Below are 27,692 nucleotides of genomic sequence, written 5' to 3'. Positions count from 1 at the left end.
TGAAGGACACAACACTAAACGTGACTAAAATGGTAAACAATTTTTTTTTTCACATCAGTCTCATTATTTTATTGTCACATCTCGTATACCTTAAAGCACATTCTGTTGTTCCTGTCACTGACTTGCCTTCTGCAACAAAGTTGATATTTCAATATGGCTTGTCATCAGCAACTATTAAGAATCTCTCTAACCATGCTTTACCCAAAATGAAAAAAGATGCTATTTATTTGTTACTAGTACTTTCCACACCCCTACTCTAATTATGTTTGTCATTTACTTAGTATCTTTTTGTGAAAAATGTGTCCCGTTAGTTCAGGAAACTTCTTGAACAGGAGGTGAACTCAAACTGAGTGGATTCTAAATACTCTGCACCTTTATGTACAGACAGGATCCCACTCTAATCAACTACAATATACATTCTTACAGCACATTAAATATTTCAACACTAACACCAGACAGAAAGCTATGATCAAACTGTGATTGACAAATATAAATTTAAAAGATCTAAAAACAATTACAACAAAACTGGAATGACTATATTGCTATATTACTATTGCTACACAATTCACAAACATGGGGATCTGCTGTCCACATATTCAAAATGTATAGTGATGTAGCACCTATGTGCATATGAGAGCCCAACAGTTTGAGGAAAAGCAAAGTTATTAATCATGGTTTTCTGAAATTCCTTCAGCAAAGAAGATGCAGTACAATTCCGGAAAGCAAATCAAGAAGAACTGCAACATGAGTAATTTGGAAGTAGATACCTACGTTGACGCAAAGCAATTCAAGTCACTTAATAAAGGCAAGTGTTTCGGTCTACATTATTTACCAATTAAGTTCCTTTTTTGGTACACTGCAAAGTAGCTCCACTTTTTTGCAATGTATACAACAGTTGACAAGACTGAAGATCCATACCTAAAGACTGCAAAGTTGCATGGGTCACACCAATACAAAATAAGGAACACAGAAAAAATCTGTTGAATTATGGATTCTTACCATTGAAGCTGACTGGTAGCAGGATTTTGAAACATATAATGTGCTCAAACATTAAGAAATAAGTCAAAGAAAATGAGCTGTTGACACACAACCAGACGCAAGGGCTACCTGTCTTGAGCGAATAAGGATGATTTATCAACATTTTTTTCTTTTTTTTAAAAAAAAAATTCTGAATTGATGTTTGCTGTTTGTTTAGGGACTCCTCTCACAGCCTGTGCACTGTGCCAGCATGTATGCTGGATTAAACACTGATCTTGGGGTAACAACTTGACAACATGTTCTTTCCCCGCTCTCTTATGATCCATTCAGAATTTTGGTGTAGCCCAGTCCAGACATATGTCATCTTTTCCAAGCGCACCAAATGTATACTGAAAGGCAAAATGAACAGCACCAGGTTTTTGCCACATTGTCTCTGTTCTCATTTGAAACTTAACTGTCCTGAACATCCACGTATCTGCCAACACTCATTCCATCCTGCACATCTGGTGTCAGTGTAGTAGCATAGTGCTCACTGTTTGATCCAGTAATAATAGCCTTTTCACAGCTGAGAGCTGCTATCAGAGTGTTGTCAATGGGCAGGAGTTATAACTTTATATGTGGCCCCGTAACATCTTCACATGTGGTCCTGTAACCACCTCTGACTTGCGTTAGCCAGTTCTGCAGGCATGGACTTTCTCCATGCCATGCAGCTTATTCTGCTGATGTTGGTCACCCGGCCAAAGCACACACGCTGTGTTAATGTACTTGCATTAACCACCATTGTCTCCTACCCTGCTGAGTTTCTGCCAGCAATGGACAACCTTACTGGCACTCAGCAGTGTCTCTTCAGCTCACCTCCTGTCACTGCGACCACACTGTCCAGTATCAACCCGGTCTTGTCGCCACCGACTCCCATTCCTGTCGTCTCCATAAATATCTAGATGTTGACACTGGGGCTACCATCACCTCACTGTTGCTGTCATTGTGTCACCACATAGCTGAGGATCATAGGGTCTGCACCATGTTCCGCCGCCATGCAGCCAATAATGTGTGTGTCACTTGCCTTTTGGCTCCTGGTGCTGTCCTGCCATCAAATGCTTGCATCAGTGCAAAAACACAGAATATCAAGAATTGCTCTCATTGCAGGTGTCCACCCTTAATTTTGCAATGATTGTTTTGTTCATAAATTAAATTCTAGGCACCTTTGTTTGGAACCATGTGCCTTGCCTCCCAGCAAGAGAGCACTGCTGAGATGGGTGTGATGTCTCTATTGAGGCTCAAAATATATTTAGACAGAAGAGTAGTTTTGGCAGCTGTGATTACAGGCAGCTGTGGCAAAGAAAGATTCATGTGTTCTGGCCTTTTTTGGGAGACCATAGGGAGGTGAAGCCTATATGACTGCCTCACCATCTTTCTCGGGGATTCTAGCACTATTACTTGAAGAAGCAGGGCGATTTGTTTCTACCAATTCATGAAATAATGAGCCACGTCCCATGTTCACTAATGAAACTAACTGCAGACAATATGAGCAAGCAAGGTCATACCGCCAGCAGATATCACACCCTCTACCACTCTATTTATAGAGCAGTAGGACATGTGGGCATAAAACATAAACTGTACTCAGTAGCGAAACAGAGGAAAGTATGGCTGGGTGGCTTTAAGACTCACACAGGGAATGGGAGACCTAATCAGGGAAACGGACAACCCCTCCCCCCCCCCCTTTCCCCTTCCTTTAAGAACAGCGAACCCAGTTAATTACCAAGGTTTATAGAAGGTGGCAAATAGAAATATAAAGTGTAAAAAGTAAGGGAGAAATGTGAGAATTTTGTTTCACACAAGTGCTCAAATAAGTTCAGTTTTCTTGTTCCATGGTGACAAACAAATGTTAAAGCCACCACACTGCTGTGTTATAATTAGTGTCAAGAGCGATGGTCATCAAGTTTAAGTTTTCTCTGCGCACCTACATAATGCATTCTGCAACAGCCACTGAGCATTCAGTAGAGATATGAGTGATCTGCTGTGAGTGACTTAGCCAATGTGAGGATTAAAAGTGATCATAGTGGATTACGTAGTGAACTTTTACTCCATTTGCCGTGAGTTGTCCACACTCATGGTGATGGTAAGTTACAAATTCTACATAAGCAAGAAAGATACATAATTTGCAGGATACATGCATTCTCCAAGTGCACACCACACATAGGTGTGTACTGCAAATGTCACTTTGAACAGCAACAGTGTAATCCTCATGTATGTCTTGAACTACATGACTCACCATCATTCATGAATTACACTACAGTGACCTGGATGCTGAAGGAATAGTGCCAGCAAGGGCATTCAGAAGCTGATGGAGCAGTCTACAATTTTGAAATGGAATCATTAAGGATGTGAAGACACAATTTTGATGTCATCCTGAATACAGGTCGCATACTGTCCAATTTGATGAGGCACCTACCATTTTGGCAGCAATCACACCACACGGATGCGAGAAACCCCAGAAAAACAGCCTGTTTCTTAAGCCCCTACAGAACTGTATACTGTGATGTTAAAATTCAACACCCCTGTAAACATTAGTGGTGGTACTGGAACGTTTCTCTGGCTGACAGTCAAAATCATAGATCCTTGAACGAAATGCCTTCTTAGTTGACCCACTCATCCAGAATGATGTTACTGATCGATTTCAGACCCTCATGAAACTAAGCCTGTGTAACAAAGATACTGTGGTGACGAAAGTATGTGTTCTAGTGTGTTTGGATGATTTTGGAGCAACAGATGTCGTGATACCAAATGGGATAATCAAGTATAAAATTCCTCTGACAGGAGGGCACAGTTTCAGGAGAATAGGAGATAGGAAGCATCTCCCATACGAGTCTCTTCAATCATGGTATCCCTTAAAAACATTTTCAGGAAAAGTTATTGTATTTAATTGTGTGTGAGTGGAGTATTTTTGTTATATCCACAGGTTACCACTCATGTGTGAACAAAACTTTTTATTAGGTGGAGCAAGGCCACTTCTTAATTTTACAAAAAGATAATCTTTCCTGGAAAACAAAAGGCTGCTTCTCCAACCAAAATTTTATAACAAGCCAAAGAATATGCCACCTTATTGAATTGAAATATTAGCAACTGAACTGAATTTACGTTCCTTTGTCGGGTTTTCTCTCGGCGCTTTCCGGCGGATGCCGCGAAGTAGGGCGCAGAGTCTGGGTTGCAGGTTGAAAGACGCCAGTTTCCCTTTCTTCTGGCTATTTACACAGCGGCTCCAGTCTTCCTCCACTGATTCCGGAGTGATTATTGGAGGCCATTGGCAATCCTTGACTGGTGGATGGTGATATCATAGTGTGGCCATCCATGCCAGAAAAAGGCTCGTGTGAATGCGTAGTTCGTGGCTGATTAAATGTTTGGCGGGAATGCCTCTAGTGCCGGCTGGCAGAATGCGACTGCACTAAGTTGTAGGCGCCGCTTAACTCTGCCGTGGTAACCAACCGTTGCATTTGTGTGGCTGTACGTGCCATGGCAATTTTGCATCCAGTTTTAGAGGAATTTACATGATTGTTTGAAGAGAGAAAATACTTGCCTAGTTCACCATGAAATTTTGCCTGGGGATGCCAGACTGACAGCACTTACAGTCATTTGTGGAAAAGAGTATTCAGCAGTAGCTTCATGTCAGAATTATACAACCCTCAACCAGCCCATGGGCATCACCAACAACAGTGGTTGTTCCCAAGAAATCTATTAATGATAAGAAACTTTATGTCGATGTGAGGACAGTAAATGAAGTCACAACACCAACACACACCCATTGCGTCGTATCAACAAAATTTTACCACTTTAGATATGAAAGTAAGATATTATCAGATTGTGATTGCACCCCAAGACAGGCCAAAAACCATGTCTGTAGTGCTCTCCAGGTACATGAGTTCCTGAGGCTGCCTTCCGGTTTAAGGAACGCGCCCACCACATTTCGGTGGTTTGTCAACTTCTTCTTAAGATGGCTGAAGCCATTCTATTTAGACCTCTTGTCAGAGGTATCTCATCCTTGAATGTCACTGTATCCTGGCTAGTAGTCTCATGTGGTACTACGGCACCTGGTATAACTGAGGAAGATGCTGATGATTATGAAGTATATTGTCAAGATTACATGGTGCCCTCTTGATTTTAAAGTTGGAGAAATGCTCTTTCATAGCATCACAGTTCAGTATCTGGGCCATATTGTTAGCTCAGCTGAGGTACAGACAGACCCACGGCTAACGAAAACGGCAGACAATTTCTCTGCACTCATTAATGTGAAGGAATTGCAAAATTTTCTAAAATGGCAGACAGTTTCTCTGCACCAACTAATGTGAAGGAATTGCAAAATTTTCTAGTATTGGTGAATATTTATCTTTAATTCGGCAAGGATTATGTGACAGCAACAAAACGATTAACAAAGTTGCTGAAAAAAAGGAGCATCTTCTGAATGGGCTGTAGAATGAAAGTCTGCAACACAACAGGTCAAAGATGTGTTAACAAGTTCATCCTTGCTGATACACCCCAATTCTGAGAAGCCATATATGTTCTCAAGTGCTGCATCTGAGTTTGCTGTAGGATGCACTCTGAGTCAGGAACAGGATGGGGAAGAAAAACTGAATTGTTACGTTTCTCATCAGCTCACTAATGTTGAAGTTAATTATAACACAAGAGAGAAGGAATTGTCAGCCTTGGTGATTGGAATTACATCCTTTATGTACAGCAGGAAATCCACACTGGTAACTGCCAATGCTGCTCTTTTATGACTACTGAATTTGAAAGACCCCAGCAGAGGCACAATGCACTGGGTGTTGAAGTTAAGCAGTACTGGAGAAATTTCATCAAAATCCAGCTGCATTAAGTAGGAAGATCTGTCCTTTTGAAATGGGGGGGGGGGGGGGGGGGGAAGCATCTGTCCACAAATGAGCATAGACTTACAAAGCTTGCCCTTTTCTCATGCAATACCCTGCAAACAATGCTGAAGGGCAACAGGCAGATTTCATATGCCTAGATTTCCAAAAAGTGTTTGATAAGGTGTCCCACGGCAGACAGATGTATGAGTATTATGGAGATGCTTCATGATCTTAAATGAGACACTCTAGATAGGAGACGACACTCTTATCGCAAAACATTACTGAGAAAATTTATGGAAATGGTGTTTGAAGTTGACTGCAGAATGTTTCTACTGCCACTAATATACATTTTGTGTAAGGACCACAAAGATAAGAGTAATTAGGGCTCATGTTGAGGCATACGGACCTTGTACTAATAGTGGCACAAGGTAACTTTTGGCAAGCACCCTGTGGTGGCTTTCAGAGTACATATCTAGATGAAATGTAGTGCATGCAAATGAGGTGCTTACCACAGAGCTTAAAGAGAAGCAAAGTGAGGATGTCAACTGTCAGCACTGTGCTACTCTCCCAGATCTCGTATCCGAAGGCAATATATTGTATCATAAAACTCCTCATGGGAATTGATTAGCAATATTGAAAGCACTCCAGTCTTGTATCATTATCCTATGCCATGATACCACCCAAACCTGCCACATCAGGAAACGAGCTACAAAGAACTGAATTGCTACCTGTTACTGGTGGCAACATGGGCAACATGATATGGATATAGATATACATGCTTGTGTTCAGTGCACGCAAGTAGCACAACAAACACAGCAACAGATTCTGTTTCAGACCTTGCCAGAAGCCTCTACAATCACTTTTCACAGTACCTGGTTTTGGTGTCAATTACAGATAAGATGGCGGACACCACAGAAAAAGCCTTTATGAATCACTTAGTGTCACCATTCAGGAGTCTCAACGCCATTCTGATGGAGGAAGAAACGATTTCCATGTCTGCTCTATTTGTACAAGTGTGTAAACTGTTATAGATTGAGAACTAATCCCTTCCACCCCAAAATCAATGGCCATGTTGAATGCATTCATAAAACCACTATCCTAATCCTATCCTATTACATGAACAAGACACATAATGATTGGGTTTGTTATCTGCCATATTTATTATCTGTCTACAACAGCAGATTTCACGACTCAACGGGGCACATTCTCTATGAGGTAATGTATAGAAGCCCCGCAAGCCTCCCTTCCAAATTACATAAGTTACTTCCTCACTGTACTCTACCATGCCATCTCACTGTCTCGCTTCACAAAACCCCTCCGCTGCCTTGACAGTCCACCAGAATCCGTTTGTAAGGTAAGACGTAATAAAATTAAAAGCAACAAATAAATCCTCTGTCAGCCCTGGTCATCCCAATTTAATAAGCGATGAAATAATTATTGTAAATGTTATCATCCCAAGAACAAAATTAATTGCACTTAGATGTTCCCCTTAGTGTGCAAGGTCCCCATATCTCCCCTTAGTGTGCAAGGTCCCCATATCATCACCGCATACCCACAAGAGAATACCATAAATCATCATTTTTGCAAATTTCTTGCTCTACTCCTGCAAAAGGGGGAAAGAATGTGCAGGTGGTCAGCTGTGTGGAGGAAGTTGGCATGATTTATCAAAATTTTGTATTCCTAACTGGTTTCTGTGATTGAGTTTGCTGCTGAGAGTGCTCTCACAACCAGTGTAGCATCCTGGCACCTGATGCTGGGCTAGGCAGGGTCCCCACAGTAAGTACTGCTGACACACAGATGCCTTTACGAGCATCAGCTGCAACCCTTGACCAATGGAAATTTAAGACAGGCTCATGTGGGATCTCAGATGCAGGCAGCCGAAGATCAGAGTGGAGATGCTTCACTCTTTCTGTTGCTGGCTGCTGATGCAACAACACATCCATTCTCTAGTCTCCTACGGCACATTCAAAACTTTGACCATGATAGTCCCCTCCAGATGTGTGGCATCTTTCCCACGTATGACCTATGTATCCACATATGACCTATAAACACTGCCAGGTTTTTACCAGATACTCCATAGGTAATCAATCTCATTAAAAGCAGCATACGAGGAACAATGTCTACAACTTTTGGGAATTCTGGAATCAACTTGAGAATACCTGTCAACAGCAGTCTTTATTTGATGTGAATAAAGAGCCAATTGTGTTTCCTAAGAATGATACTTTCTGAAACTGTCGTGCAGTATAGAAGGAGGACAGGGAGATATGTGGCCATCCAATTGAGAACATGGTCCAGTCTTAGGTTGTGTTTATCTTACACAGGCCATTCAACCGTACACAACTGGCACACTAGAGTATTGGGCACACTGATAACACTGTTACCTTTTTACAATTTTTATTTACCGAACACTTTCTTACGCACATTGTCTTTCCAAACTGGGCTTTGCCAGATGATGTGAAATTTCTAGGAGGAACTCAGCACTTAAAAATCACTTTGTTACTTTGATACAATCTGAAAAATCATTGATGTACCTATAGATATACATAATTTCACCCACATTTGTACAGGGAGGTTAAAGGGCTGGGAAAAGTGGACAGGAGTAAAAAAATTAGTAGCATTTAAGTTAATTTTTGGCTTTAAATCCTTACATAAAATTCATGTTTGTCTGCCTGTTTGGAACATATGATCTCAAAAAGTAATGGTCTGATTCACATGCAATGCCCCCCCCCCCCCCAAAGAAAACGGGGGAGGGAGGGGGGGGGAATGAAGAAGAAGAATAAGAAGACTGGTTATGTCTTGGGAAATTTTGTAGCAATATAGCTCTTCCAGCAACAATGTACTGGTTTTTTGTTCAAATAGACTGCTAGAAAGACAATGCTGCAATTCTGGACATTACAAAAATCATCAACAACTTTGTGAACATGTTATTTTGGCAGCAGAAGACACTGACATCAGTACAATGAACTACACGATCCATCAATAAGTTGCCGGCAGGTTTGTCTCCTACAAATCTACTGACAAACTATCCAGCTGAGTTTTCGAATTCGTTGGATTGTCTGCTGTCCCACTGCATACATTATAACTCAAAACTGTGGCACTAATGATTAATTTGTGCAAAATTGATCCATCTGGATTGTTCAATGGAATCAAATTCACCATCAAAAAACTTATGCCAAACATCACTGAGACAACAATTCTGAATGACAAGTCAAACGGAGAAGATGTGCTCATTCAACAAATTCCTATTATTCCCACTGACGTGCCATTTCATTTTATATGACTAAAATTACCCACTTGCCTGGGATTCTCAATGATCAACAACAAATTGCAAGATCATTCACTTCACTTCAAGACTAAAATTACCCACTTGCCTGGGATTCTCAATGATCAACAACAAATTGCAAGATCATTCACTTCACTTCAAGACTAAAATTCCCCACTTGCCTGGCATTCTCACTGATCAACAACAAATTGCAAGATCATTCACTTCAACTGTATGGATTAAATGTGGAAAATCCATACTTTTCACAAGGTCAGATATATGTCGCAACCTTACAAATGGAATAGCCAAAAAATTGTATTTGTCTTTGCACAAAACAGAAAGGCCAGTAATATTGTATATCCCAAAGAACTTGAATAAACTTATTCACATATAATGCAATTATGCAGAAATGATTATTTTATTTATTTTCTACATATACATGTGTCTGTCTCAATTACATGTACATACTGCCAATATATTACAAAGAAATTGAAAGGGGCACTGCAATATGCTCAGAGCATTAGCTAATTCTACATGTACTGCATGACTGTTGCCGTTTTCAACAGCAGCAGCTGCCACTGCCACAATTTGACATCCATACAGGATTAAGGTGTACCCTTGACTTTTCAATGTCATTAAGATTTTCATCTTTATGCCCATCCTTTCCCCATCTATCCACCTGCTTATATGACCCACCCATCTCTATTTAACTTTCAATACAGCCCACATTACATCCATTACATCCATTCCAGTCTGTCCACTGATCCAAATCAAGTTTTTCTGTCTTGTCTTAACATGCATTTACACAGTGCTCCCTTGATGACTTGATGAATGCTAAGTTTTTTTTAAAGGTCCTCCCATTAAAAGTTCATGTCTCACCATCACACATCAGAACTGATAATATACACTGACAAAATTTTCTTTGCAGACACACAGGAAGTTAAGGCTTAAAAACCCTATTTGATGAAAGACATTCTGAAGAATCATATGATGGCTACACACATAAAGACTCCTTTATTTAGTTGGAGCACAATGAGTTTTGACATTCTCAGTCATTACTGAGTAAAAGATAAAAATACAGTTAGATTATACACCACTAAGCCCATTCCATATAGCCACATATCTGAACAATTGTATTCTGTGCAGTTACAGGGAAGGAAAATGAATCCTCCTGTGTTTTCATATGTGACTTCATCTCTCTTATAGTGTTATTATTATTTTGTGATATAGTTGTTGGCAAGGAATTATTTTACAGTGTGTCTTAAACATTGGATTCTTAAATGTGAGTGCAAATTATTTTTTATTTATTTAATCCGTGCTAAGATCCTGGAGAATCTCTACGGTTCAGTAGTATTAACTCCACTACTCTTTCACGAACCTCTACATTCCACTTGTCTCCTTTAAAGCACCCTCAGGAGATACATACTACTTAAGCAGTACTCAACTGCAGGTTTCACAAGGATCTTTACAGAGTAAATGTTGGATCAAAACACTTTCAGAAATTCTCCCAATAAACACAGGTAAAATTTCTGCCATTTTTATAATGTATTTCTTATGTTTGTCCCACTACATAGTGCTTAATATTGTTAATAACCAGATATTTAAATTACGTGAATTGAACCTGAAGGAATGATTTAGGTTTCCTTCTATGCTCCCAAGGGGCATACATGTCTATAGTGATGAGCTAATAATAAAAGATCACAATAAATAATGGTGCATGCTGGAAGGGCCACGTGAGCTGGTTCAGAGACATTATTCTCTAAGCTAACAACTACAGTAAAACTTAGTGAGTTACTAGCTCTTAATCAGGGAGGGGCTCTGCTTTTTATGGAGTCACTGGAATGGGTGGACCATGAATAGCTCACAGCCTTTGTTCGGCATAACCTGGTGGTGCAGGAAAACCTGCTTCAGCGGTGTGCTTGGCAGCAAAGGGGTGCCAAAACAGCCGGGGATGGAATGGTGATAAACTCACCTGGTAGTCCTGGCACACACTGCACTATTTACACCACACTTTATGTAGTGTTCCAGGTGCTGATATCAGGGGACAGACCAGGCATCCAGCATCAGGCTTCGTACACCTGCAGCACCTTGAGCAAACACGGCTTAGGAAGGCAGCATGAACAATGGAGTAGCATTCTCGAACTGTGATACAACAGTGACACTGGATGTGGGATAAAAACATGTTGTCTGCACACACCGTGGCGAAACGTGGCAGACGACGACATGATCCACATGGTGCTGTGTGGATGGGCTGTTGAGAGCATGGCTAGGTGGTCTTGCCTCGTTGAAGTGGACCAAGAGACTGGCCAAGAGGTGTTTTGGCATCGTGGTGTCCTTGCTTAGGCCATCTAAGCTCTAACTCGGCAGAAGTGACCAGTGAGGGTGTTGGTGGATGTGGTAGTACCTTGGCTGGCAGGTGCTTTGCTGATCACTAGGTTTTGTCTGCGCAGCCCTTCATCTACTGCTACAGATGGAGGCAATGGAAGGAGTTGCCACAAACCTAACAGGAGATCACTAATGCTGTTTTCAAACAGTTACCGAGTTTTTCCTTCTATCGATATACATTTTTTAATTATTTATTATATCTGAAACCTGCTCAAATTTGTACATAGCCAAACATAGATAGTTGTTCTGGATAACAATGTATGCTACCTACATTTAAGTAGCTTTTACACACTGAATAAATTCAAAGTAACTGCATGGTTTGCTCAGTGATTAGCTACTGGAGTTCACTGTCATATCTATGAGAAATGCAGGGGAATACATAAATTGCATGGAATTCAGAGCAAGGCAGATATCTTGATTCACATTGATGGCAGTTGTGATGCAAGAATCACAATATTTGCCTGAGAGCAATTTCCTTACTAGCCTGACTGTCCCAATTTGGCTGCCAGTGACTTATTTCTTCCTGAATTTCAAATAGTTCCTTACTGGATATCATATTCATGGTAGTATGAATGTTATGGTTATCAGCTGACCATTACGGAGCTTACTGTCCAAATAATTTCTATACTTAGAAGACCAATATTAATAAAAATAGAAGAAGAATATTTGGAAAAAAAAGATATAATATTACTCACAAGGAAACGCTTTATCCCCAGGATAGTAATAATATGTGAATTCAGCATGTACCAGTGTGGATTCTCCTTTCAAGCGACTGCTCTCACCTGTAGATGAAATGCTTTGAGCAATCAGACCTTAACAAGAAATTATGTAATCAAATAATATTATTGTCAACAGCCAAAAAATAAGATAATTATATTACACTACAATAGAAACTATAACTCAGTTGGAAGTTACTGTATTACACACTTGACATATTGCAATAGCCTGTCTTCATTTTTCTCATCATCAAAGTTTATGTTTGATAGTATGGACTCACACAGCATATCTGCTACATGTATGCTACTTGATTTGCTTACTGCAAGTCAGTTATGCAGATACCATACACTGAAGTTAGGTATCTAAATCATACTTTAGTTAGGCATTTTTTCATGAAGTGCTGCAAGTAACCCAGTTGGGTGTTAGACTCTGATCTTTGGGCGTGAAAAAGTTACTCTTACCAAAATGAACAATAAATCTGACAGAGCAATGTATTTCTCTGGAGGTGTAAAACCTCTTTCATATGCCATAACGCAGCCCAAGTCCTGGATAAAATCTGCAGCAAAAAGTATTTTGAACCTTCTTGTATTGGATAATGTAAAATACTGAAAATACAAATAAAAGTTATTTATGTAAGACTGTAACAATTACCATGTGTTCCAGGAATAATTCCAACTGTACAAAGTGTAATAAAAATGTAATGAATGAAAGAAGGATCAGAAACGTTTCTAATTACATAAAGACTGTTGTTATTGTGGTATTCAGTCCAAAGGCTGGTTTGATGCAGCTGTTCTTGCTAACCTATTCCATGCAAGCCTGTTCGGCTCTTTGTAGCTACTGCAATATGCGTACATTTGAATGTGCTTACTATAGTCAAGCCTTGGACTGTCTACAATTTTAGTCAGCCACACTTACCTCCATTACTAAATATGCTATTCCTTGATGCTTCAGGATGTATCCTGTCAACCAACACCTTCTTCTAGTCTAGATGCTTCAAATATTTTTCTCCCCTATTAAATTCAGTACTTTCTCATTAGTTACTCAATCAAACTATCTAATCTTCAGCAGCCATCTCTTGCACCACTATTTCAAAAGCTCCTTTTCTCTTCTTGCCTGAACTGTTTATCACCCATGTTTCACTTCTGTATGAGGCTACGCTCTAGAGAAATAGCTTCAGAAAAGACTTCCCAGCATTTATCGACAATTCATGTTAGCAAAATTTGCAGTTTTTTCAGAATTATGTTTTTGTCAGTGAAACTCATCTCCTAATCTAATACCCCCAGAAACGCAACACTTAATTCAATTTATTCCAGTATTTTTGTTTTACTTTAATTGATGTTCATCTTATAACCTCTTTTCAAGACTATCCGTTCTATTCATTTTATCTTCCAAGCCCTTTTCCATCTCTGACACAATTAAAATTTCACTTGTAAATCTCAGAGTTTTTATTTCTTCTCACTACACTTGAATACATTTTACAAAGCAAACAATAGAAAATCCAGGATGTAATGTAACAATACACGAAAAGTTGCTACTCACCACATGGCAGAGACATTGAGTCACAGATAGGCACAACAAAAAGACCGTCACAGATAAGTTTTCAGCCATGAATGCCTATATCAAAAATAGACCGCACACACACATAAACTAAACTCACACACATTTAACTGCAGTCTCTGTCAGCTAAACCCACACTACTAGCAGCAGTAGTAGTGCATGATGAGCGTGGCAACTGGGTGAGGGTAAGGAGGAGGCTGACGTGGGGAGGGAGGGACAGGACGGTAGGAGTGGGGGACAGTGAAGTGCTGTTGGGGTGCTGGGGAGTGCGCAAGGATGAGGTGGAGTGAAGGCATGGCAGCTAGGTGAATTTGAGAGGTTACACGGAGGGGAGGGGTAGGATTCCTCTAGATGGCCCATGAATAGATTGGCATAGGATGGTGCCATGTGTGTGTCCATAGCTGTACCATGGACTTGTTTGTAGGTAATGCATTCAAAGGAGAAGTAATTGTGAGTGAGGATATAGATTGTCATTGCGACTAGGGAGAAGGTTGTTGGTTTGGAATCCATAGGGCATCTGGAAAGTTAGTGTTATATAACAATAAGGCCATGGGCATTAGGAATGTTAGTGTACAGGGAGGTGGCATCAACAGTGACGAGCAGGGCACCGTGTGTTAAAGGGACAGGAACTGTGGAGAGTCGGTGGAGGAAATGGTTGGTATCTTTTATAACGGAGGGTAGGTACCAAATAATAGGTTGAAGGTGTTGCTCTAAAAGACCAGAGATTCTCTCAGTGGGGGCACAGTAACCACCCACGATGGGGATCTTGGGTGGTTGGGTTTATGGGCTTTAGGAAGCATGTAAAAGGTAAGAGTGCAGGGAGTGGTAGGGGTGAGCAGACAGATGGACTGCAGGGTCAGATACTGAGATGGGCATAAGGATTGGAGGAGTGACTAGAGATCCTGCTGGATTACTGGAATGGGTTCACTATGGAGAGGTTTGTAGGTGGATACATCTGACAGCTGGTGGAGTCATGGAGTCCTTTTGCCAGGTAATCCTTGCTGTTCAAAACAACAATGGTGGAGCCAATGTCCACAGGTAGGATTATAAGGTCAGGATCAGTTTTTAGATAATGGACTGTGGTTCTTTCTCCAAATGTAAGGTTAGTTTGCATGTTGAAGGATTTGGGGAATGATAGTGAGGCAAGGTTCGAGGTTAAGGAATTTGGGAAAGTTAACAGGGGGTGATTTGGAGGCAGTGGGGGTGGATTACAGTTGGATGGAGGAGTAAACTGAGATACATCTTCCTACAAACCTAGGATACGTTCATCCACACGGCACCATACTATGCCAACCTATTCATTGGCCATCTAGAGGAATCCTAAACTTCTCACCTGGTTCACATTCACTGATGACATCTTTGTGATCGGGATTGAGGGTGAGGATACCCTATCTACATTCCTCCCAAACCTCAACCGCTTCCCCTGCCTCCCCACCCACATCTGCTTCACGTGGTCCTACTCTGCCCAACAAGCCACCTTCCTATGTTGACCTCTATCTTAAAGATGACTACATCAGTACCTCTGTCCATATCAAATCTACAAACCACCAGCAATACCTCCATTTCTACAGCTGCGACCCATTGTATACCAAGAAGTCCCTTCCATAGAGCCTAGCCACCTGTGGTCGTCAAACATGCTGTGATGATTGGTCCCTCTGGAAATACACCAAGGGTCTCACTGACGCCTTCACAGCCCGTAATTATGCTCCCAACCTTGTACAAAAACAAATCTCTCATGCCTTATCTTTTCAGTCTCCTACCACCTCCCAAAGTCTCACCGTTTGGCCACAGAGGAGCATTCCCCTCGTAACTCAGTCCCACCCAGGATGAGAGCAACTGAGTTACATTCTCCGTCAGGGTTTTGATTACCTCTCATTATGTCCTGAAATGAGAATGTCCTGGCCACTATCCTTCCCATCCCTCCCACAGTGGTATTCCACCATCCACCAAACCTACATAATATGCTCGTCCATCCCTACACAACACCTCCTCCCTTCCCCTTAGCTCATGGCTCATATCCCTGTAATAGATCTAGATGCAAGACCTGTCCTATGCATCCTCCCGCCAACAACTAATCTAGTCCGGTAAACATCACCTATCCCATCAAAGCAGGGCCACCTGCGAAACCAGTTGTGCAATCTATAAGTCAAGTTGCAACCACTGTGCTGTATTGTATGTGGGCAAGACAACCAACAACCTAACTGTGGCCAAGAAACAGGTGGACCACTCTGTTGCTGACCACACTGCCCAACACAACATCCTTCATTTCTATGACTGCTTCACAGCCCATGCCATATGGATCCTGCCCACTAACACCAGCTTTTCAGAATTGCGCAGGTGGAAATTCTCCTGCAATATATCCTTTGTTCCCATAACCCTCCTGGCCTCAACCTTCATTAATCATTTTTCTCACCCATCCAGCCCTTCCTTATTCCCATTCCAGCACAAAACAGCCCTCATTCCACCAACGCAGCCAGTCTTTTTACTTCTCTCCTTTTCTGCACCCCCCCCCCCCCCCCCCCCCCAATCTCCCATCTCTTCCCTATCCTCCGTCTCACCTCCCGACTGCACCTAGCTGCGCTACCCTCTCCCACCTTGTCCTTGCGTGCTCCCCAGCAGGACTTCACTGTACATTGCTATGACTCCCCCTCCCCGCCCCAGCCTCCTCATTACCCCCACCCAGTTGCTACTCCTGTCATGCACTGCTGCTGTTGTTGTTCGCAGTGCGTATTCAACTGTGTCATCTATTTTTGACACAGGTCTTGTTGGCCAAAAGCTTATTTGTGACAGTCTCTTTGTTGTGCCTAACTGCGACTCTGTATCTCCACTAGATAGTGAGTAGCAACTTTCCTTTTCATGTGTTGATAGATTTCCTAAATTTATTTTTAGGCTCATTGGTGTCCAGTCTTTGAACAGAATGAATAACACAGGTCAGGCTACAATCCCACCACATTACCTTCTCAACTACTGCCTTCGTTTCATGTCCTTGTACTCATAATTGTAATCTGATCTCTGTACAAACTGTAAATAACTCCCCACCCTCAGAACCGTACAGTGTGTATGCCAAGCTACAGCATCAAAAGCTTTCTCTACATTACCATTGCTACAAATGTAGGTCTTCAGTCTGTCTTCGAAGATATGCCTCCCATGTTGTTCCATTTCCCTGGAACAACAACTGATCTTTCCCAAGGTTGACTACTGGCAGTTGTTCAATTTTTCTGTAAATAATTAATGTTAATATTTTCAAACCATGATTTATTAAACTGATGGTTCAATAATATTCATTACTGTCAGCACCTGCCTTATTTGGAATTGGAATTATTACATTCTTCTTAAATAGTGAGGGTATTTAACTTGAATCGTACAGCTTGCAAAAAAGGCAGAACAGTTTTGTCCTGATAAATTCTTCCAAGGATTTAAATATTTCTCCTCTACTCACTACGGTTTCACCATTTTACTTCTTAGACATCTGCATTTCCTTTTGCCTGCTGGGCATTTTATATTGTCTCCTTTTGTCAGTTAAAGTCAATATTTCAAACTGTTCATGGATATTTAATGGACCTTGTCTTTTTCCCGATTTGCTCCTCTGCTACTTTCACTACTCCATTTCTCAAAGCTACCCATTCACATTTTATTGTACTCCTTTCCTCCATTTCAGACAATTGTTGCCTAATGCTCTCCTTGGAGCACTCAAAAACCTGTGGTTTTTTTTTAATTTATACACGTCACATCTCTGTAATTTCTTACTTTTCTGTAACTTTTTAATCATCCTTCACAGAGTGCTGATGTTCTTAAGATGCATATAAAATTTTAGCGTTATGCAAATCTCCAAACTTCAAAACATATAACGGACAAGTACATCGCTGCAGACATTTTAGAGAGACTTGGTAATAGTACTACTACTCACTTATAAGATGTCTCCAAAGGGAAAAGTGGGCTTAAAATTCAATGCCTTTTTCCTGCACAAAATTCACATGACAGTTGAGAAGCAGACAGCTGTAAGAACAGAGGTACCTGCATTTAACTGGCCCACAGTAACACGCACAGTATGAAATAAATTCTTATATTCATGTATCATTTGCCTTTTAGTTAAATATATCAACTGATTTCTCTTACCAAAAATTAACTCCCTATTGCATCATGAGCAACATATATTGGCAGTTTAAGGATAACAACATCATAAGGTAAATTTCAACTAACCTGCAATAAATATTTTTGGTTTCTGTTTGCGTTTTGTGGTTGTCACTTGGTACAATGTGAAGTCTTTGACCCTGAGTACAAAACATGAAGTCATGAGCTTTGAGAGCTCCCGCAATATGTACGTCTTCATCGGATTTCCACTGGTGGCAGATCCAGATGAAGGCTGTGCATTATGGCTGCGTTTCACATTTGAATCTCCATGCTGAGCTCCTAAGTTCTTCTGCTGCTGCTGTTGGTGTGGGTTCTGCTGCTGAGCACGGCCAACAGGTGCGTGATGGCCAACACTGGCTCCCTGGTCTACAATGTCCAACAGCCGTGCACGAAAAGTACTCAGAGCCTGTGAGAGCCATTGTGTATGAGGGTACATTTCTTCCCAATAGACTGGCCAGTGCTTTCGATTTCCCACAGCCAGATGATATGGATAGTAATCCAACTACAAAAATTAAAAACAATAAATTACAATTTTATTGTTTATAAATTAAAGCAATTTTGCAACATATATCATTTCACAGAGAGAAAGAAATTACATCTTCATGAATTTTGCAGATCTTTTTCACCTGATTCATGGTTTGAAACAGTTGGTGTAACTTATCACTTTTACACCTAAATCTGTTGTTTTATCGACAAGTATGGAAGAGAACCAAACAGTCAAACATTCTGAACATGGTATACTACTTATGGTGTATGCTGCTAAACGTAATCTGGTGTGTGTGTCAGAGAAAATACACTGGAGAATAGAAATACCGCTCCGATAAACTGTACCTTTAACCACATACATAGACAAAATACATTGCACATGTGATACTGTTATCAAATAATGCTGATAAAGGTGACAATGATTTTACTTTGGATTGTTTCTAAACAGGCTGGCATATGACTTGTCGAATGATGAACTTCCGAACTAAATCCAACTATGACATGGAAATTCTAGCGAAATCAGCTAATGTCACTTCAATTTGGGTATTGGAGTCAGTATGTCCAGAAATGATATGACGATGATTGTGGCTAAAAATAATATAAATAAAACTGTAGTATTAAAGTTCCCACATACTAAGCCCACTTTAGAAGATAAAGGGTCTGAAGCTTGCTTTACCTAAACAGATACCCTAGAAGGAAGTGCAATAATTGGAAACTGAAGAAAAGAAAAAGTCAACATCCAGATTAAACATTGCCTTAATGTGTAAGGGACAATAATGCATTCAGTACTAATGGAACAGAAAACAGTTGACAAATAGATAACTGTGATGCAGAAATGCTACACTTTTCTGAACATGCTTTTGAAATTCTGAGACCTATAGTAGGAGTCTCTTGAACATAATTTGATAGCTGTATACGAGGAGTCCAACTGCTGCCATTGCCACTGGTCACACCCATGTTTGGAAAGAAACAGAGCAGACAACACCATGTCATCACTGACCACAGCATTTACTGGTGCAGCTGTATTGTGTACATAGTGCAAAGAGCTGGCAAACTGCTTTTGTCACCTCGATTACAACTGCTGCCAGTACATCTGAGACGCCAGCACATCTTGCAACGCTACAGGTGGATTCCTTTTGAGCTGCTTTGTAGGATGAATATGTGTTAGATTTTAGAGGCAGGCGTGCACCTACTGTGCCCACGGCATTCCTAAAATGTGTAGTGATTCACAGAAAGTAATACATTGGTACAGGGTAAAGTTTTTCTTTAAGGTTTGCTAGTCTTTGCTCTAGCAGGATGGCATAGTTTCAATAAAGTGAAAACAATTTTTTCTATATACCAGTATTACATTTTAGCAAGTTTGGCTGACATTGTGTGTGTTCAGTCGTTGTGCAATAAAGCTACATATCAGTATTTTGAAAATGGAAACCATTATTAGGGCACTGCTTGAGGCTCTGGGCTAATTTCAGAAAATACAGGGCAGCTACAGAAATATATTCAAGAGTACCACGACAAAGACATAGCATTGCAAAAGAAAATGTAGGTGCCACAAGAAGAGAAGGTATGCCACCTAGGTCTGTTGCGTATGTGTGAAATGCAAAAGTATTTCAAGGCCAAATTTCAAAATTTACATAGTTATGACACGAAATCAATTAACTGCAATTCCTCAGCACGTCAAATTCAATCGCAATTTCACCAAGAAACCAAACTATGGAAAATCCAGGATGGAATAATGACAATATAATGAAAAGGATAAATTGCTACTCATCATATAGTGAAGATAGTGAGTCGCAGAGAGGCACAACAAAAAGACTGTTAAACAAGTAGTTTTTTGGCCAAAAAGATCTTCGTCAGAATTAGAAAACACACACACACACACACACACACACACACACACACACACACACACACACACACACACACACACAAAATCGGAGAGCCAATACACAGGTTTACTGACAGTCATTCTCCCCATGCACCCTTTGTGAATGGAATGCAGATGGAGTGATCAGTTAGCCCTATCAGAAGTACGTTCAACCACAAACCATCAGATGTCCTGCGATGTCTGCAGCTCGGCAGCCAGAGACTGTGTGTGTGTGTGTGTGTGTGTGTGTGTGTGTGTGTGTGTGTGTGTGGGTGTGTGGGTGTGTGCTGTCTAACTCTGATGACTGACTTTTTGGCCAAAAGCCTGCTCGTTTGATTGTCTTGTTGTTGTGCCTATCTGCGACTCTAAATCTCTGCTATATGGTGAGTAGTAATCCACGCAGTGTGTATTTCTGATAGTAATAACTGATTGTGCCATCTCCATTCCATTCACAAATGGTGCATGGGGAGAATGACTGTCAGCAATGTTCTGTATTAGTTCCAATTTCTCAAACTTTCTTGTGGTTATCTCACAAGATGTACGTGGGAAAAAATAATATGTTGTTCAACTCTTCCTGGAATGTATTTTCTTACAATTTCAATACTAAAACTCTCTCTGGTGTACAGTGGCTCTCTTGTAGTGTCTGCAGCTGGATTTTGTCAAGCATTTCTGTAATGCTACCATGCCAACTAACGAATCCCGTGACATAGTGTGCCGTTCTTTGTTGTATCTCCTCTCTCTCTTCTATCAGTCCTACCTGATTAGGATCCCAGGTTGATGAAGAATATTCAGTATACAGTCAAACAAATGCTTCTTGAGACACTTTTTTCCTGAATGAGTTACATTTCCTTAAGATTCTTCGTATAAATTTCTGTCCAGTATCTGCTATTCCTATTGTTTGTTTAATGTCGTCATTCCACTTAAGGTCGTTTCAGATGGTTACTCCTACATATTTTACGGCAGATAACTGTTTCCAGCAATTTGTCATCATTGTAAATTATTTATTTGAACTGTGTTACATGTATTTACATTCAGGGTCAACTGCCAGTGCACCCTTCATAACTTCTGTGCAGGTCCTTTTGCAAATAGGTACAATCTTATGGCATTGCTACATTCTTAGGGCCAATCGCGTTGTCTGTGAAGAACCTTAAGCAGTCATAAATGGTAATGGTCCTGTCATATGTCCTTGGGATACTCCCAAAGTTACCTTTGCATTTGTCAATTTTGTTCTGTTAAGAGCTAAATGTACCAATCGAAAATCTGGTCCAATACTCTGTAATTCCGTATTTTCATAACAAAATGGTAATGAAGGACAGTGTCAAATGCCTTTCTGAAGTCAAGGAACACAGCATCAATCTGAACACTGTGGAACTCATCGAGGAACAAAGTGAGCTGAGTTTCACCGGATCTCGGTTTCCAGACTCCATGTTAGTGGTTTTTATAGATGTGATTTTCATTCTCCCAAAATGACATAGTACATTAGCATAAAACATGCTCCGTAATTTTACAAAAGACTGATGTCAGTGATACATGTCTATAATTGTGTACATCTGTCCTGTGACCCTTCTTAAAAATGGGAATGACCAGTGCATCTCTGTAGAATATTACAGGTATCTTATCTGATTCTGGTGCCCTTTCACTACTAAGTGACTGTAGCTGCATTTCTATTCCATGATCAGCTACCTCAACGCCTACCATTTTGACGTTCATATGATGATTGAAAGGAGGGATCTTGATACGCTTTTCTGTGGTGAAACAATTTCGAAAGATCGAATTCAGTATTTTGGCTTTCTCTCCCTCATCTTTTGTTCAGTGCCAATCTGGTCACAGAATGACTGAATAGATGATGGCCATACATTAACTAATTTTTACCAAAGGCCAAAACCTCTTACCATTTTCGTTCAGCTCTGCAGGCAAACTTTACTTTTAAAGTCACTGAAGCTTTCTCTCGTTGCTCTCCTTCATTCAGCTTTTGTTTGTTAGCTAGGCTTTAACTTCTTTTGAATCTGTGGTGAAGCTCTCTTTCTTTAATTAGTCGTTTTCTAACATGGCTACGAAACCATGCTGATTCTTTCCCATCCCTTACAACCTTGCTCAGAACATACTTTTCTAATGTGTACTGAGTGATGCTTCTGAATGTTTTCCACTTGAGTTTAACATCTTCATCCACAGTAATAAATATTTTTACTGACTACTCAGGTACTCAGTAATTTGTATCTTGTCACTCTTGCTAAGCAAAAATATTTTCCTATCTTTCTTAACAATACTTGTAGTTATAGACATTATCACTGCCTTATGATCATCGATACCCTCCTCAATGTTAATTGATTCGAAACGTTGGATTTGTTCATTCCTAAGAGGTCTAGGAAATTACCTTTACAAGTTGGTTCTCAAACTATCTGCTCAAAGTAATTTTTGAACAAGATATTCAGACTAATATGACATGAATTCCAGTCTCTGACACCAGTTTCGATCACATGACTCTTCCATTCTATATCTCGCTAGTTGAAGTCACCCACTACTACAATAGCATGATTACTCATTCACAAAATTCTGCAAGTTCTATTTGCAGCTTGTAGAGCCTCAAGAATTTGGACTCAAATTCTAGAGACCCTCGGCTTTCCACCATCTCGAACACCTGATATTTTACGTACAAGAGTGATAGACGGGAGAGTGTCTACCTCACACCGGTTTTCTGTGTGCACAGAGTGGATGTGTATTTACAGAATGCTACAATGTGGACGGTTGATCGACACAGGCAAGTGGTTGTCTCACTCGCCACAGAAGCTACATGCCCAACACAAGGAGCAAGCACACCTTACTCCGTGACGGTGCTATGTCAGCCATTATTGTGAACATTTGAATCATGTTAAGAAAAGAAAGACACTGACTGACTTACTGACTCTCTAGAGATGCTGATGGTGGACTTGCAAGAACTTTGAGAGATTTCAGGAACTGTATTTATTGTAAAAGTACTTTCTGACAGACTGCGAGTCATTGGACTTATGAAATATGATTCATTTATGTGAAAACTGTTATGTGGTGTTCTGTTTGTGGAAGTGAAAATATAGTGGGATTGATTTAAAAGTGTCTTGAGTGTACAGAATCATTTTAAGAGTAGAGAAAATTCCTCTGAACAGCATCATATCTTTGGAGAAGTTGGGGAGATCGACCTAGCCGGCTATCCCAAAAAGAAGATCGGCAAAGCACCTCCAAATAAGTCCAACGATGAAGGAGACGTGTAAGTCTTGCACACCAGCACCACACAGCTTCCTCTAGTCACCGGAAACTGCCAGAATGTGGCGACCAACGTGATCAGGACTCGGGAAAGGAGGAATTTTTGAAGTGAATTGAGACAAGAAGTATTGAGAGCTGCCATACCAACCAGCAGTAACAAGACTGAGAAACTGTTCTGCAGAATTGGGTGTGCCCCAAACAGAAAAAGAGATGAATGATTTAATGAATACTACATAAAAGAAGATAAAGAAAATATTTTGATTAAGATGATTTGGGTTTGGGAAGGAAGCAATTCTCACACATGCAGTAACCAGCCACTGATGGCGATGCAGTAACCTGCCGATGCTGACGAATTAACCAGCCACCGACATCGGCGCAGAAACCAGCCGCTGACACTGACGCAGTAACCCACCCAACACCGGCGCAATACCTGTCGCTGTTGCTGACTGCAACGGCAGCCGTTCACCATTGCCGACTTCGCATCCGCTCGCCGACGCCAAAACCGCAACCAACGTTTGACACTGCCAATGCCTGTGCTATTCCCAGTGGCAATTCTACACCTGATCACTGACGCTGCCTTAAACCCTACGCCGAGTGAGTGAAAGACAATAATTGTTCAAGTAGAAAATAAAAAGCAAGAAACTGTTCAAAGTCTATAGCACCGTAACTAGTACAGTTAGAGGTGATATTATTTTAGATGGTTCATCGCCCCATATACTATCACTAAATATTATCCAGTAAAATTAAAAAATCTACTTTAATCTCCAATATTGCTCATTAATACTTCATTTCGTATCCTAGATTCGTCCTTCACTTTTAAACCTCTCTACCATAACTCTATATACAATTCGTTACTTATTATATACAGGGTGTTACAAAAATGTACGGCCAAACTTTCAGGAAACATTCCTCACACACAAAGAAAGAAAATATGTTATGTGGACATGTGTCCGGAAATGCTTACTTTCCTTGTTAATGCTCATTTTATTACTTATCTTCAAATCACATCAATCATGAAATGGAAACACACAGCAAAAGAACGTACCAGCGTGACTTCATACACTTTGTTACAGGAAATGTTCAAAATGTCCTCCGTTAGCGAGGATACATGCATCCACCCTCCGTCGCATGGAATTCCTGATGCGCTGACGCAGTCCTGGAGAATGGCATATTGTATCACAGCCGTCCACAGTACGAGCACGAAGAGTCTCTACATTTGGTACCGGGGTTGAGTAGACAAGAGCTTTCAAATGCCCCCAAGAGGGTTGAGGTCAGGAGAGCGTGGAGGCCATGGAATTGGTCCGCCTCTACTATCCATCGGTCACCGAATCTGTTGTTGATAAGCGTACAAACACTTCGACTGAAATGTGCAGGAGCTCCTTCGTGCATGAACCACATGTTGTCGTACTTGTAAAGGCACATGTTCTAGAAGCACAGGTGGAGTATCTCGTATGAACCCATGATAACGTGCTCCACTGAGTGTAGGTGGAAGAACATGTGGCCCAATCAAGACATCACTAAATGAGCTCTAACAAGGAAAGTAAGCATTTCCGGACACATGTCCACATAACATCTTTTCTTTATTTGTGTGTGAGGAATGTTTCCTAAAAGTTTGGCCGTACCTTTTTGTAACACCCTGTATACTTAGGCTATCAAAGGGTATATCATCTTTACTTAGGTTATCAGAATGAGTTGTCAAGTCATTCTTATATATATATATATATATATATATATATATATATATATATATTTTTAGAATTAGTCGATGTAGAATCATCACCTATAATACTGTGTCCTCATGTTTTACCATGTGCACATACTTCCCCCTACATCACTTGATGGTTCTTACAAGCTATTGCCCTGAATGCTTATTTATTGTTTGTGTTTCCGTCTTTGATTAGGTGTATGTGGTAGTGTATTTGTGTAGCCTGATTATTCGACCTACTTATGTAAAATAAGTTGAAGGTTATAGGAAACCATGGAAAGTAAGGAGGACTTCAGCGATGGAAGTGTATGCATATGGAAAGATGGAAAGATAGACCAGTACTCAGATGAGAAGTAAGAAAGGAAAAAAAATAGCAACGATTGCTAAGATTGAAGAAGTAAAAGAAGATAGCCACAAAGACAGGAAACCCTTCCTACCCCCCTTCCCCAGGATCCCTACTTCGCCGGTACTTGAGTGAGAAGCCAGAGGAGGTATGATGTTAAACGTCTCCTGCGGAATGGACATTCTCACCTTCACGTTTGAAGTACCCGAAGAAAGATCTTAGCAACTATGGAACGGCAAATGGTGAAGAATCAGTTACACTTGTCTGCAAGGGTTGTTTGAAAAGTGTGGTGTGTGCGCGTGTGCGTGTTCGTAGTATTAGTCATGTTTGTATCTGCACTACCCACCCCTTTCAAATTCGATCTAAATCCTCCCTGTCTACATGACCTCTCATAAAGGTTATAACATATTCTATACTAAATACACAATTATACACTATAAACAAATAGTTATTTCCTCAGTCATTTCATATTATATAATACCCTATTCTGTTCATTCCATTTTATGTTTAGATATCTTAAATTAGTCTCAATCTTTTAGTCATATTCTGTCACTTAAATACTAACATGATAGGCTAGTTTAAGAGGTTATGAATAGCTTACAAAATACACTCCTGGAAATTGAAATAAGAACACCGTGAATTCATTGTCCCAGGAAGGGGAAACTTTATTGACACATTCCTGGGGTCAGATACATCACATGATCACACTGACAGAACCACAGGCACATAGACACAGGCAACAGAGCATGCACAATGTCGGCACTAGTACAGTGTATATCCACCTTTCGCAGCAATGCAGGCTGCTATTCTCCCATGGAGACGATCGTAGAGATGCTGAATGTAGTCCTGTGGAACGGCTTGCCATGCCATTTCCACCTGGTGCCTCAGTTGGACCAGCGTTCGTGCCGGACGTACAGACCGCGTGAGACGACGCTTCATCAAGTCCCAAACATGCTCAATGGGGGACAGATCCGGAGATCTTGCTGGCCAGGGTAGTTGACTTACACCTTCTAGAGCACGTTGGGTGGCACGGGATACATGCGGACGTGCATTGTCCTGTTGGAACAGCAAGTTCCCTTGCCGGTCTAGGAATGGTAGAACGATGGGTTCGATGACGGTTTGGATGTACCGTGCACTATTCAGTGTCCCCTCGACGATCACCAGAGGTGTACGGCCAGTGTAGGAGATCGCTCCCCACACCATGATGCCGGGTGTTGGCCCTGTGTGCCTCGGTCGTATGCAGTCCTGATTGTGGCACTCACCTGCATGGCGCCAAACACGCATAAGACCATCATTGGCACCAAGGCAGAAGCGACTCTCATCACTGAAGACGACACGTCTCCATTCGTCCCTCCATTCACGCCTGTCGCGACACCACTGGAGGCGGGCTGCATGATGTTGGGGCGTGAGCGGAAGACGGCCTAACGGTGTGCGGGACCGTAGCCCAGCTTCATGGAGACGGTTGCGAATGGTCCTCGCCGATACCCCAGGAGCAACAGTGTCCCTAATTTGCTGGGAAGTGGCGGTGCGGTCCCCTACGGCACTGCGTAGGATCCTACGGTCTTGGCGTGCATCCGTGCGTCACTGCGGTCCGGCCCAGGTCGACGGGCACGTGCACCTTCCGCCAACCACTGGCGACAACATCGATGTACTGTGGAGACCTCACGCCCCACGTGTTGAGCAATTCGGCGGTACGTCCACCCGGCCTCCCACATGCCCACTATACGCCCTCGCTCAAAGTCCGTCAACTGCACATACGGTTCACGTCCACGCTGTCGCGGCATGCTACCAGCGTTAAAGACTGCGATGGAGCTCCGTATGCCACGGCAAACTGGCTGACACTGACGGCGGCGGTGCACAAATGCTGCGCAGCTAGCGTCATTCGACGGCCAACACCACGGTTCCTGGTGTGTCCACTGTGCCGTGCATGTGATCATTGCTTGTACAGCCCTTTCGCAGTGTCCGGAGCAAGTATGGTGGGTCTGACACACCGATGTCAATGTGTTCTTTTTTTCCATTTCCAGGAGTGTAGTTGGAGATTTGAAGGGAATTCGGTGTAGGAAAACTAATGTGGAAGTAACATCGAAAACAACTCACGAACCGACGGTCGTCACTCCGCCCATTAACATAGAAATGTTAAAATCCCTGGGGAACAGATAGGACTCCAC

At 41.3% G+C, this 27,692-nt stretch overlaps 1 protein-coding gene across 3 annotated transcripts in view; it reads right to left on the bottom strand.

Annotated features, from left to right (window-relative positions):
* The window catches only part of LOC126281773 (UHRF1-binding protein 1-like), a 360,711-nt gene that overhangs the window by 235,253 nt on the left and 97,766 nt on the right, over window positions 1–27,692 (bottom strand). For all 3 annotated transcript variants that reach the window (XM_049980977.1, XM_049980978.1, XM_049980979.1), the window contains exons 7-8: window positions 17,959–18,391; window positions 12,180–12,266 (exon numbers count right to left, since the gene is read on the bottom strand). In XM_049980977.1, coding sequence (XP_049836934.1) covers window positions 12,180–12,266; window positions 17,959–18,391 — 520 coding nt within the window. The remainder of the gene's footprint in view (window positions 1–12,179; window positions 12,267–17,958; window positions 18,392–27,692) is intronic.

This window comes from Schistocerca gregaria, chromosome 7 (genome assembly GCF_023897955.1).
Source record: "Schistocerca gregaria isolate iqSchGreg1 chromosome 7, iqSchGreg1.2, whole genome shotgun sequence".
Classification (NCBI taxonomy): domain Eukaryota; kingdom Metazoa; phylum Arthropoda; class Insecta; order Orthoptera; family Acrididae; genus Schistocerca; species Schistocerca gregaria.
Note: the sequence above shows the minus strand (reverse complement) of the source record. Positions and strands in the feature narration are given on the sequence as shown.